Source organism: Equus quagga, chromosome 3 (assembly GCF_021613505.1).
Source record: "Equus quagga isolate Etosha38 chromosome 3, UCLA_HA_Equagga_1.0, whole genome shotgun sequence".
Classification (NCBI taxonomy): domain Eukaryota; kingdom Metazoa; phylum Chordata; class Mammalia; order Perissodactyla; family Equidae; genus Equus; species Equus quagga.
This window is the reverse complement of record NC_060269.1, coordinates 121,748,890-121,762,768: the sequence shown is the minus strand read 5'-3', so window position 1 is coordinate 121,762,768 and position 13,879 is coordinate 121,748,890. Positions and strand designations below refer to the sequence as shown.

General features: G+C 34.6%; 1 protein-coding gene across 1 annotated transcript in view; it reads left to right on the top strand.

Annotated features, from left to right (window-relative positions):
* The window catches only part of LOC124237240 (zinc transporter 9), a 94,730-nt gene that overhangs the window by 60,157 nt on the left and 20,694 nt on the right, over positions 1–13,879 (top strand). The window contains exons 10-11 of the mRNA XM_046656702.1: positions 8,694–8,749; positions 11,150–11,285. Of these exons, the coding sequence (XP_046512658.1) occupies positions 8,694–8,749; positions 11,150–11,285 (192 nt within the window). The remainder of the gene's footprint in view (positions 1–8,693; positions 8,750–11,149; positions 11,286–13,879) is intronic.

The window sequence follows — 13,879 nt, the reverse complement described above, 5'->3', positions numbered from 1 at the left end:
GCCAATCTTCCTCCATTTTATGTGGGATGCCGCCACACTGTGGCTTGATGAGTGGTGCTAGGTCCACACCCGGGATACAAACCTGTGAACCCCAGGCCGCCGAAGTGGAGAACATGAGCTTAACCACTACGCCACTGGGCCGGCCCCATTAGACTAGTATTTTGAATTCTTTTCCTTAAATTTGCAAATGAAGAAGGATTTTTATAAAATTAAAATACCTTCTTAGACCCCCTTTAATCCAAGTTTTGAATACTACAAATCTAACCCTAGATGCAAAAATCCTTAAGATATAATCAAATTAAGTCCAGCAATAAATAAAAATGATAATTTGTCATAATCAAGTGAGCATTATTCCAGGAATACAAAATTAGTTTAACATTCAAAATCAGTAGCTATAGAAGGTTGGTTTGCAACAATCAGTTGCATTTCTACTATCAACAAACAAATGGAGATTGAAATTTTTAAAAAGTTCCATTTACAGTGCTATAACAAAATATTAAATGCATAAGTAAATTTAACAAAAGGTGTGTAAGACTTTTATACTGAAAATTTAAAATGTGACTGAGGGAAATTAAAGATGATCTAAAGAAATGGAGAGATATACCATGATCATGGATTGAATAACATGGGCTTAATATGTCATATCTCCCTAAATTGATCTATAGATTCAATACAATCCCAGCAGACTTTTTTTTGTAGAAATTCGCAAACTGGATGAATTCTAAAATTTATGTGAAAGTGCAAAGAACCTGGAATATTCAAAGCAATCTTGGGAAAAAAAGAAAGAAATTTAGAAGACTTCAAGACTTATTATAAAGCTGCAATAATTAAGATAGTGAGGTATTGGCATAAGGATTGACAGACCAATGGAACAGAACAGAGAGGCCAGCAACAGACCCATAGTTATGTGGTCAGTTGATTTTTGTAAAAGGCATCAAAGCAATTCAATGAAGAAAAGAAACTTTTTTCTTTTTTTTTTGAGATTGGCACCTGAGCTAACATCTGTTGCCAATCTTTGTTTTCCTTCTTCTTCTTCTCTCCAAAGCCCCCCAGTATATAGTTGTATATTCTAGGTGTAGGTCCTCATTGTACTATGTGGGATGCTACCTCACCCTGGCCTGATGAGCAGTGCCACGTCCATGCCCAGAGTCCAAACCAGTGAAACCCTGGCCCGCCAAAGCAGAGTGCGTGAACTTAACCACTTGGTCACGGGGCTGGCCCCAAGAAACTTTTTTCAATAAATGGTGCTGGAAAAATTGGATATTCATATGGAAAGAAAACCAAAGGACTTTGACCCCCACCTTACACCGTATACAAATTCTAGGTGGGTTTCAGGCCCAAATGTATGAGCAAAAAACTATGAAGATTCTAGAAGAAAAGCTAGGAGAATATCTTCTAGGTCTTTGGGTAGGCAGAAATTTCTTAAACAGGGCATAGAAACAGAACCATAAAAGAAAAATATTTACAAATTAAACTTCATCAAAATTAAAATTTTTACGTATTAAAGGACACTCTCAATAAAATAAATAGGCAAGCCACAGATAGGGAGAAAATATTCATAACGCATATAATCTGACAAAGGATTGGTATCCAGGATAAATAAAGAACTTCTACAACTTAGTATTAAAAAGACAACTCAACTTTTTTAAGCAACTGAAGATCTGAACAGGTACTTCACAAATAAATATACATGAATGGTGGTCAGTGGATACATGAAAAGATGCTTAACACCATTAGTCATCAGGAAATGTACATTAAAACCCCAACAAGATATCTCTACACGTCCACTGGAATGGCTAAAATTAAAAAGCCTGACGACCAAATGTTGGGGAAGATGTAGAGCAACTAGACTTCTCAGACGTTGCTGGTGGAGTGTAAAATGTTACAACCGCTCTTGAAAACCTTTCTCAGTTTCTTATAAACATATGCCTACTATTTGACTCAGCAATTCAACGCCCAAGTATTTATCCAATAGAAATAAGAACAAATGAGGGGCCAGCCCGGTGGCATGGTGGTTAAGTTTGCATGCTCCACTTTGGCAGCCCAGGATTTGCCAGTTCAGATCCCAGGCACAGACCTACCCACGCTTGTCAAGCTGTGCTGTGGCAGGCATCCTACATATAAAGTAGAGGAAGATGGGCACAGATGTTAGCTGAGGGCCAGTCTTCCTCAGCAAAAAGAGGAGGGTTGGCAGCAGATGTTAGCTCAGGGCTAATCTTCCTCAAAAAAAAAAAAAAAAAAGAAAGAAATGGGGAAAAATGTCCACAAAGACTTGATGAGAATGTTTATAACACCTTTCTTTATAATGGACATAAGACTAGAATCCACCCAGATGTCTTATCAACAATGGAGTAGATAAACAAATTGTGGTATACTCATACAATGGAATATTATCTAGCAATAAAAAGAAATGAAATACTTAGTAAGCAGTGTATATGCATCTCCAACAATATGCTGAATAAAAGAAGGCAAATATAAAAGAGTGATTGCATTTATATGAAGTTGTAAAATGGAACTTTAATCTTTGGTTTAAAAATTTCAGAAAAATGGTTGTCTCTAATGTTGGGAGAGGATTGATTGGAAAGAGGCACAGGAGAACTTTTTGAGGTGATTGAATGGTTCTGTGTCTTGATAGGAATGTGTGTTACAAGGGTGTGAATTTGTCAAAACTCAAAGAACTGTATGTTCTGGATTTGTACATTTCATTGTGTGTGAATTTTACATCAAAATTAAAAATTTTCATTTGTGGAAATGTGATTACTGAGTACGTATTTGATAATATTAAGGAATTAGTATTAATTTTTAAAACTATGACAATGGTTTTGTGACTATATTTTCTAAAAGGCTTAGGTTTTTTTTTAGAGATTTACCCAAAATATTTAAAGATGAAATGGTATGGTGCTTGGAATTTGCTTTAAAATGTTCATGGGGAAGTGGATATGGATTAGATAGAACAGGTGGGGTCATGTATTTGTAATTGTTGAAGCTGAGTAATGGATGAGATGCGTTTATTGAAATGTTCTGTTGGGTTTTTTGAATTGTATTATCGATCTATCTATCTGTACTTTAGAATGTTTCCATAAAGTAAAGTGCAGAAAGACAATATGTAGATTGTGGTCATCTTTTTAAGTGTACACCTCCCCCCCCCAATATGGCAGAAACATATTCACATAAGCAACATTAAAAACTGTATACAGTTTATAAACCTTGTATATAAACCTAGTCTGAAATATACTCCACACTCCTAAGTGGTCTGTTCTCCTATACTATTTGAATTTCTTTACAATGAGCATGTATTAGGTTTGTAACTACAATAACAATTTTTGTAACAGATTAACAATAGAGGTAAATAAAAGCTGAGATCATGTGATAGCAAGTGCTTGAAGAACTCCTTGGTAAAGAGTTTGTATGGTTTAGAGTGATTAGAAAGGCTTTGATGAAAAAAATTTCAACTGGGCCTTACTGAAACGATGGAAATTGTATTTCTCATGTCCTTTTGAAAACTATTTCTTTTGAAACCTGTAGTCACATTTTAAAAAATTTAATTTGCTGTAATATTTATATGCCATAGTATTTTTTTCTTTACCTTTTGAGAGAGTAAAACACCTCCAAATTTTAAATTAGACCTGTGTCTCTAATGATATCCAGTTTTAAAGTTTCTTTGACAGTTCATTTTAGAAAACTTTTCTGCTAAATAATACATAGCACATCATTTAATATTAATTATGAATTTATTGAGCACCTGAGGTTGCAGTGTGGTAAATGTGTAGAAGAAGACACAATTCTTGCTCTATCTTCTATAAGCAAGTCATACACACAAAAAACTGGAAAGATAGTCCAAGCAACATTTAAGCAGTTGTGTGATAATATGCTAACAAAGGAGAAAACCAAAAAAGGGAAAGATGATCATGGAGTGGGGAGCATTAATAATGCTTCTTGGCCATTAGATGTTAATATTCATGATGCTGTAAACCAAACAGATGTCACTTATATATACATATTTGGTATATATATATGCACATCTAGATATGTTGTAAGTGAGGAGAAAAAGGTCTGGAAGGACACATCAAACATAACTGATGCTACTGTACCTCTAAGGGTAACAGGATTAGGGATGGTCTGTGATGTCTTATTTTTATAGTTAGAACTAATAAATATGGTCCACATTCAATTTATAAAATACTTGATTGTATCCAACACTTCGTGGCACAGCCAACCTGAATATTAAGGATTTTAAAAATAAATTGATAGGATAAAAAATTCTCAACAAAGTTGGCATAGAGGGCTTGTACCTCAACATAATAAAGGCCATATATGACAGCTCCACAGCTAACATCATAAGCAATAGTTAAAAGCTGAAAGCTTTTCCTCTAAGATCAGGAACAAGGCAAGGATGCCCACATTCACCACTTTTATTTAACATAGTATGGGAAGTCTTAACCAGAGTAGTTAGGCAGGAAAAAAGAAAAGGCATCCAAATTGGAAAGGAGGAAGTACAAAAGGTCACTATTTGTAGATGACATGATACTATATATAGAAAACCTTAAAGACTCCACCAAAAATCTGTTAGAACTAATAAATAAATTCAGTAAAGTTGCAGGATACAAAATCAATATATAGAAATCTGTTGTGTTTCTATACACTAATAATGAACCATCAGGAAGAGAAATTAAGGGGCTGGCCCCATGTCCAAGTGGTTACGTTCGTGCACTTCACTTTGGTGGCCCAGGGTTCACTGGTTCAGATTCTGGGTGCGGACCTACACACCGCTCATCAAGCCATGCTGTGGAAGCATCCCACATAGAAGAACTGGAGTGACTTACAATTAGGATATACAACTATGTACTGGGGCTTTGGGTATAAAAAAGAAAAAAGAAGACTGCCAACAGATGTTAGCTCAGGACAAATCTTCCAAAAAAAAAAAAAGGAGAGAAAGAGAAATTAAGAAAACAATCCCATTTACAATTGCATCAAAAAGAGTGAAATACCTAGGAATAAATTTAACCAAGGAAATGAAAGCCCTATACACTGAAAACTATAAGACATTGATGAAATAAACTGAAGAAGACACAAATAAATGGAAAGATATTCCATGCTCATGCATTGGAAGGATTAATATTGTTGAAATATCCATACTACCCAAAGCAATCTGCAAATTCAGTGCAATCCCTATCAAAATTCCATTGGCATTTTTCACAGAAATAGAACAAACAATTCTGAAATTTATATGGAACCACGAAATACCCCTAATAGCCAAAGTAATCTTGAGAAAGAAAACAAAGCTGAAGGCTTCACACTTCCTGATTTCAAACTATATTGCAAAGCTATAGTAATCAAAATAGTACAGTATTGGTGTAAAAACAGACACATAGATCAATGAAACAGAATAGAGCCTAGAAGTAAACTCATGCATATATGGTCAATTAATTTACAACAAAGGAACCAAGAGTATACAATGAGCAGTAAATGGTATTGGAGAAACTGGACAACCACATGCAAAAGAATGTAACGTCCTGGACCACTGTCTTATACCATACACAAAAATTAACTCAAAATGGATTAAAGACTTGAATGTAAGACCTGAAACCATAAAACTCCTAGAAGAAAATATAGGCTGTAAGCTCCTTGACATCGGTTTTGGCGATGATTTTTTGGATTTGACAAGAAAAGCAAAGACAGCAAAAGAAAAAATAAGCAAATAGGACTACATCAAACTAAAAGGCTTCTGCATAGCAAAGAAACCAACGAAATGAAAAGGCAACCTACTGAATGGTAAAAATTATTTGCAAGTTATATATGTGATGAGGGGTTAATATCCAAAATATATAAAGAACTCATACTTAATAGGAAAAAAATCCAAACAATCTGATTAAAAAATGGGCTGAGGATCCAAATAGATATTTTTCTAAAGAAGACATGCAGATGGCTAACAGGTACGTGAAAAGATGCTCAACATCACTAATCATCAGGGAAATGCAAATCAAAACCATCATGAGCTTTCACCTCACACCTGTTAGAATGGCTGTTATCAAAAAAATAAGAAATAAGTGTTGGCAAGGATGTGGAGAAAAGGGAACCCTTGTGCACTGTTGGTGGGCATATAAATTGGTGCAGCCACTATGAAAAACAGTATGGAGGCTCCTCAAAAAATTAAAAATAGAACTACTATATGATCCAGCAATTCCACTTCTGGGTATTTATCCAAAGAAAATGAAAACACTAACTCAAAAAATATATATGCACTCCCATGTTCATTGCAGCATAATTTACAGTAGCCAAGACATGGATACAGTGTAAGTGTCCATTGATGGATGAATGGATAAAGAAGATATGGTGTGTAAAACATACGATGGAATATTACTCAGCTATGGGAACGAATGAAATCTTGCCATTTGCTACAACATGAATGGAACTCGATGGCATTATGCTAAGTGAAATGTCAGAGAACAAAATACTGTTTAATCTCACTTATATGTGGAATCTAAAACAAAAAAAAGCCCATAGATCAAAGAACAGATTGGTAATTGCCAGAAGTTGCGGGGTGGAGGTGGGCAAAGTGAGTGAAGGGAATCGGAAGGTACAAACTTGGAGTTATAAAGTAAATAACTCATGGGAATGTTACATAGAGCGTGGTGACTGTAGTTAATAATACTATATCACATATTTGAAAGTTGCTAAGAGAGTAAATCTTAAAAGTTCTCATAACAAGAAAAACATTCTGTAACCATGTGTAGTGATGGATGTTAACTAAACTTATTGTGGTGATCATTTCAAAATGTATGCAAATATTGAATCATGTCATACGCCTGAAACTAATATAACATGTCAATCATGCCTCGAGGAAAAAAAATGATTGAATACTCATTGACTATTTCATAAGCATTATAAACACACATGAACACACACATATATGTATACACACAGAGTGCGAATTGATAAAGAGTATTAGGAATATTTCAGTTTTAATGTACAGGTTTAAAAATTATATGTTCTTAATTTACTCTCATTCTCGTGGTTTAATTCACTGAAAAGCCATCATCTGTGTCTTAGTTAGTTTTAACCCTCTTTTCCTTTGGAATCCAGTAGAAAAATCTTGTAATATTCTGTGTATTTAGGGTAGGAGTTCCAATATCAAAATTTAAAATCCAATATGTATTTGTTATAGCCATTTTCAAGGTGATGTAATCTCCATATATTTTACTACAGAGAATGTTTCTATTAAATGTCTTGTAATCTACAGGGAAACCACATCCATGAAGAATTTGGTTATCCTGAAGCTTTACCTCTATGATTATTTGATACCATGCTGAAAAAATGGAAAAGCCCCAGCTTAGTCAAATAAAATCACATAGGGTACTCACTCAGAGCCCTTTGTATTTTTATTGAATAAATAATTCTAACAAGGTAATCTTTTTCAGATTTCTAAATTCATATCAAGTTAGAATGGAAAGGACACTACGGGCAAGTGTACTAAAATTGAGAGGTTCCAGTGGATAACACTTTCTAACAAAAGATAGAACCAAAAAACCAAATAAATAGAAATGAAACAAAGAAAGGAAGAAAAGATGAAGGCACAGGAAGAAGGAAGGGAAGAGAGAACAGTGGTAATCAGGATTAAAGACATGTTACATTTTTGCCAAATTTTCTTTAGTTTTTTTTTAAGGAAATAAAATCTTAGTTATAACTAGTCCTATGTCTTTTTTTTTTTCCTTAAAGATTGGCACCTGAGCTAACAACTGTTCCCAATCTTCTTTTTTTTTTTCCTTCTTTTTCTCCCTAAATCCCCCCCAGTATATAGTTGTCTGTTTCACTTGTGGGTCCTAGTTGTGCTATATGGGATGCCACCTCAGCATGGGCTAATGAGCGGTGCCATGTCCATGCCCAGAATCTGAACCGGCGAAACCCTGAGCCACCAAAGCGGAGCGTGTGAACTTAACCACTTGGCCACGGGGTCGGCCCCAAGTCCTACGTCTTTATTTCCTCCTTCTATACTGTAGATAATCTCTGCTCTCTATACATTGATGTGTATACTTCCTGTGCGTGGTTTTGCAGTTTTACCAGAAATGTATGTGTCCATATACAATATATACTGTTTAAAATTTTTACTATTTGTTATTTGTACAGCTAAACAAGTTAGGCTTCCTCTAAAAAAATCAGACCACCCTATTCCTACTTCTTTCTTCAGAGGTATAAACACAGGTAAATGTGTGTTCTTCCAGACCTTTTCCTGTTCTTTACATTATATGTAGTTTACAAAGACGATAAAAACATAAGTTCTTCTGTACTGTACATACTATTCCTAAACTTGCTTTTTCCCCTCCCACTTAATGGTATCTCTGGGAGCTTTTACCATGTCACTATAGATAGCTCTATCCCAACTCCATTTTTTTTAACTGTTGTAGAAGTAATTTATGATTTGGCTATACCATCATTTATTTTACCACTCCTTTTGATGGAGTTTTAGGTTGCTTTCACATTTTTCATCTTTATAAGCAGTAGTGTTTTGAACTCCTTTGGGGTCGTCTTTATTTCTCTAAGGTAAGTTCTGGAAACCAGAATTGCCGGGCTGTTAGACATATGCATGTTAAGTGTTTCTTTGTCATTGTCAGATTGCACCCTCCAGATTGGCTTTACCACATTATACTCCCCAACTTGCTGATGATAATTTACCTTTTCTTTTTCCTTCTCCATAGGGTTTACTAGCATTGGGCATCAGTAAGTCTGTTCAGACGCCAGATCCTACTCATCCGTAAGGACATTTTTATTTTGCTTTTGTTTGTTTGCGTAGCAAGTGATTGAAACAAAAGCAGCTGAATTTTAGAAACCTGTTTTGTGTTAAAAATTTGGTCATTTCTTCCACTGTAGTATGTATCTAAAATGCAAGACTCACTGCTGTGTCAGAGTAACTTCAAGATAGAGTTTGAAAATGGAGTTCATTTTTATGCTTTGTAACATAGCATAGAGATGTTGTCCCCTTCATATTTGATAACTTAACACAGCACATATTTTGATCTTAGAGTTCTGTTTCATTTGGTCAAAGGAAACATATATTCCACATTTAGACTAATAGGCCACTCAATCTAACATTTTAGTAATGCGTTCTGTTAAATGCATACTTAATATATTTTAATCCGCCTGTTGTAATTTGGAAATTGTATTCTGTTAATATTTCAAAATTGCTTATTTGTAAAATGAGTATACTTTTTAGAATGTTATTTTGAATTGTATCAGTTATTTGATAGAGATTTTTTTCTGCTGCTTCTACTAACATAACCAGCTAAAGTTTTTTTTTTTAAGGTTTTTTATTTTTTTTTAGATTTTTTAAAAATTTTTTTCCTTTTTCTCCCCAAAGCCCCCCAGTACATAGTTGTATATTCTTTGTTGTGGGTCCTTCTAGTTGTGGCATGTGGGACGCTGCCTCAGCATGGTTTGATGAGCAGTGCCATGTCCGCGCCCAGGATTTGAACCAACGAAACACTGGGCCGCCTGCAGTGTAGCGCGCTAACTTAACCGCTCGGCCACGGGGCCAGCCCCTAAATAAAGTTTTTGAATTCCACATGTATCATGTTTTTTTAGCAAAGTTCAGTAATAGAACTTGATCATTCTTAAGGCAGAAAAAATGCACTTTTATCTCTGTAAAGGAATCTACCTCTATGCTTTATATAAATACTTTACTTGAAAGGAAGACAGTACTGTTTTCTTATAAATAATAGCATATTTAAATATCCTAGAACTATCAGTCAGCTAGTATAAAGAACTAGCTTTCTAGTCTGCTAATTACATATTACAATATTTTACTATCTCAAGAAAAAAGGTTTTTTTCCTGGCCAGTTTTATACACCAAAAATGTAAAAACAGGGTAAAATTTTAAAATTTTAGGTTGTGAAGATTTCTTCTTAAAGTATTTTGAAGTCTACTTTGGTGCTGCCCAATGGAATTTTCTGCAATGACAGAAGGATTTCATATCTGTCCAGTATGACTAAGTGTGACTGTTGAGCACTTGAAATGTGGCTGGTGCATTGAAGAATTACATTTAAAATTTTATTTAGTTTTAATTAATTTAAATAGCCTTATGAGGCTAGTGACTTATATTGGACAGTGGAGATATACATGATTAAAAGTTTGAATAAGAACCTACAAATTCCTTGAAAACATATAAAATAAAAGTAATGCCGTTTAATTTAGATCTTAATTTACTGTAACTTAAATAAATATATGTATCATGTATTACTTTGGGGGACTTTAGAAGAAAGTAAATTTTTCTAAATCGAACTGGTAGAACATTGTCACATCTATAAACCTAGAATTCACAATGGCAAGGTATGTATTTGGAAAAATAATTCAAAAAATAATTTTAATTGAGAACTCTTGTTTAAATTTGCATCTGCCAGAAGGGTGCTGTAGAGTTTGGATTTGGGAGTAAATTTCTCAGGAAATATTTTTATTAATGAGAGATTCTTTCCCTCTTACAGTATGTCGTATTTTTGAACTTGTCAATTCTCAGTACTTTATTGGTGCAAATAACAATACAAAATAATGCACATATTTACTGAAGATTCTTGAAAAATAATTGAGATTTAAAAATAAACATTGCTGTAAAAATACCCAAAAAAGTGAATCTCTTAGTCCTAGTAATAGTAGTTAGCTGTTGTGTGCTAAACTATTCAGAACCAGCAACAAGTATCCAGCTTCAAATTATAGGTAATATAAATCATTGATAGGCTGTACAAGAAGACCAAAATATTCAATTAGAAGCTCCATTACAAGGAAATTTAAGTGTTGTCTTCTTATTAAACATCTGAATATATTCAAAGAAAGATTAATTTTACCAGCATTTCTGATCCATAATAGTAAAGTAACTCTAGTAAATCAAAACAGACTGTGTGGAAAAGGGATTAGAAAATACCTGAATTAAATCATATTCACTCTATTTTTATGTATTTTCAAAGATCTTGCAGTTTCTTCCACTTTATATATTGATTTTTTTATTAGATTTGAGATTGGCACTTAGATTTTACTTAAGTATAAAACTATAACATCTTAATATTGTAAGAAGTTTCTTTTCTTTTTCGTTGACCTATTAGAGATAGATTTTGAAAGGAAGCCATTTGTATTTCTTGTAAACTATATTATCTTTTTTATTTTTCAGGTATGGATTTTCAAATATGCGCTATATTGTTTCGCTAATTAGTGGTGTTGGTATTTTCATGATGGGTGCAGGATTATCTTGGTACCATGGGATCATGGGATTGCTTAATCCTCAACCAATGGAATCTCTTCTATGGGTAATCCTTTTATTTCCTTCAGTTTTGAAGTATTATGAAGTAGTGATTAAGTACAGTAAAATGCCATTGTCCATATTGATGTTAAAGGGATTAACATATACCTTTTGACTGTAATATAGGGTTATGTATCTCTAGTTGTGATTCTTAGAACACAACTGCCCATGACCTCTAAATCCATGTAATTCAATGTTGTTGAACAAGAGTATCTCTGTAGGTACAATCATTAAGCACGGCCTTTTTGGTTAAAATCTTGGGCAGTTCTGTTAATTTCTCTAGTTACTATTGGAGAGCAAGAAGACCTCTTTTCATTTTTAGTCCCAAGAATAATAATCCTATCAGTAATTAAAATATCCAGTCCAATGTAGGTGTTGTATGTTGGACTTGTATGTAAAGTTAAAGCTTCTGCTTTCCTCTTGGTAGGAAGCCTGCACTGGGAGAGTGAGAGGATGGGATCATGGTCATCTTCTGTATTTTCCCACCTAGGGCCCCTACCCTTCTCTCCTACTTCCCAGGTTGCCTCCGGCAGCATTGAAGGCAGGGATAGGGCCCAGAAAAGTAGTACTTAACTAGTACCTATGTCATTTTGCGCTGATTTCCCCTGGCCGTGGTAGGTACTTAAAGCTGTCTTTTTCTCTCATGGGAACTTCTTGGAGATTACCCTCCTTGACCTCTCTAACTGTAGCTTCCTTGACAAGCACAGATTGGTCACGTGGCACCCCCTCTCAGCTTCTGCATCTTAGCACTTCCAGACTATTTCTGCTGATGTTTTCTTGCATTTGGCATGAAGGCCTTTTGGGCAATTGATCTCTTTTCAGAACACTCCTACTCAGAATTCCATGTCTGAGTGGGAATGGACATCTTTAACAGACATCTTTAACACACTCTCTGTGAGAGTGCAGTTTTTTTCTCAAACACAAACATCTACTCTGCTTCCACAGCCTATATCAATTAGTAGACTTGCCTATAGCTTTATTTTTCAGGTGTTCGTTAGATTCAGTTCACTGCGATCTTAAACTCCAGGGACACACATTAAGCTTTCTGAGCAATCTCAACAGCTCAACAGCTTTCTCCAAAGAAATCTTCACTTTTGACCTTCTTAACCTCAGCTCCTCTTATATGGGCTAGTGGCTGTGGAGCTGGGAGTTGTAATACCAGGCTTTGGCCCCTTTCTGTGCAAGGCCTGAATCGATGGTATAGAACCTCATTTTGGAATGTAGGGGAACTTGTAACCTGTTTTGTTCTCAACCAGAATGAGTCTCATTTTAACATCTTGTTAGACCTACACAATATCAAGCCTATTAAACTAGGTTTTTCCTACATTTTTTATCGAATAACTTCTTACCATAATACATTTCATATAATTAAAAAGAGCAAGTATATTTCCTCCATTCTGAACAAGTTTGGCCATTTTATAGATACCTCATCCTCCTAGCATTCATCTGATTTGTACAATATTACTTTACAGAGGCAAAGAGGCCAGTGACTCTAGAGTTAGGGATTGATTAATTAGTTAAATTTTTAATTGTGTCTAAGTTTTAAAGCTTCTAGAAGTTCCTTTATCTTTTTGTAACTAAATGGGGTCCCATCAGACTATGGACTCTTCATTAATAAATAGATTTAACACACCATAGACCAGTTTATGTTTGATTGATATTATCTTGGATTCCTTGGCTGATATATGCTGTCTCCTTTATTGAGTGAGAAGTGTATCTTAAATCGTTTCTGGAAGGAGATAGAAAGATTAAAAAGAATTATTGGGAAGTTTGCCTTTTATTTTAATTAAATTTCAGATTGGCAGTAAGATTCAGTGGAAAGTGCCTAGAATTGAGACTGTAAAGCTAGTATTCTAGTTCTTACTCTTGTGTCGTTTCTGTGCACTCAGGCAAATCCCATAGCCTTGGGAAATCTCATTTGCCTTAACAGAATTATAAGAGTGTTAGACTAGGTTAGAAATTTTCAAACCTCTGTTTCAGGGAAGCGCTAGGGTTCCCAAAAGGTAATGTTGAAAATTCTACAGATGTTTGGTTTGGTTTCATTTAAAATTTTTAAAAATTTGTGTTGCTAGATTAACTCTTTCTACAGAGCTTGGATTAAAGCTTTTCTTGGTGTCTTTATTTAATTCAAGAGTGTCCTAGAACTGCAAGGAAAGTGTGTTACCTCCCCCCCCAAAAAATTGATTACTGTTTGTAACTACTTATCTTTCTGAATCAGGATTCAGAAAGGATTCTCTTGGTGCTGGGCACCTGAACAAAATCCAGAAGTTATTGGGTATGGGTGTGGATCTCACTGTATCTGGTATTCACACCCCAGATTTCAAATGTTTTTCGTTTTGAACTTCAAAAAAATTTCTATTCTCATTAAGTAATTCTTTCATCTTTTATATCATGAATTTAACTTAGGTCACGGTATATCATTCTGTGGAGTATATATATATAGATTATTCTTCCAAGTATTAAAAAATGAGATGGTCATCACTCTTTTAACTTTTATTTGTTTCCTCTTATGAAGATACCGTCTATCTCATTGTCTTCATTTGAGCTTTTCCCATCAAGATGCTTATCTGGCTAGGATTTGAATCTATATTCCTGTTTTAA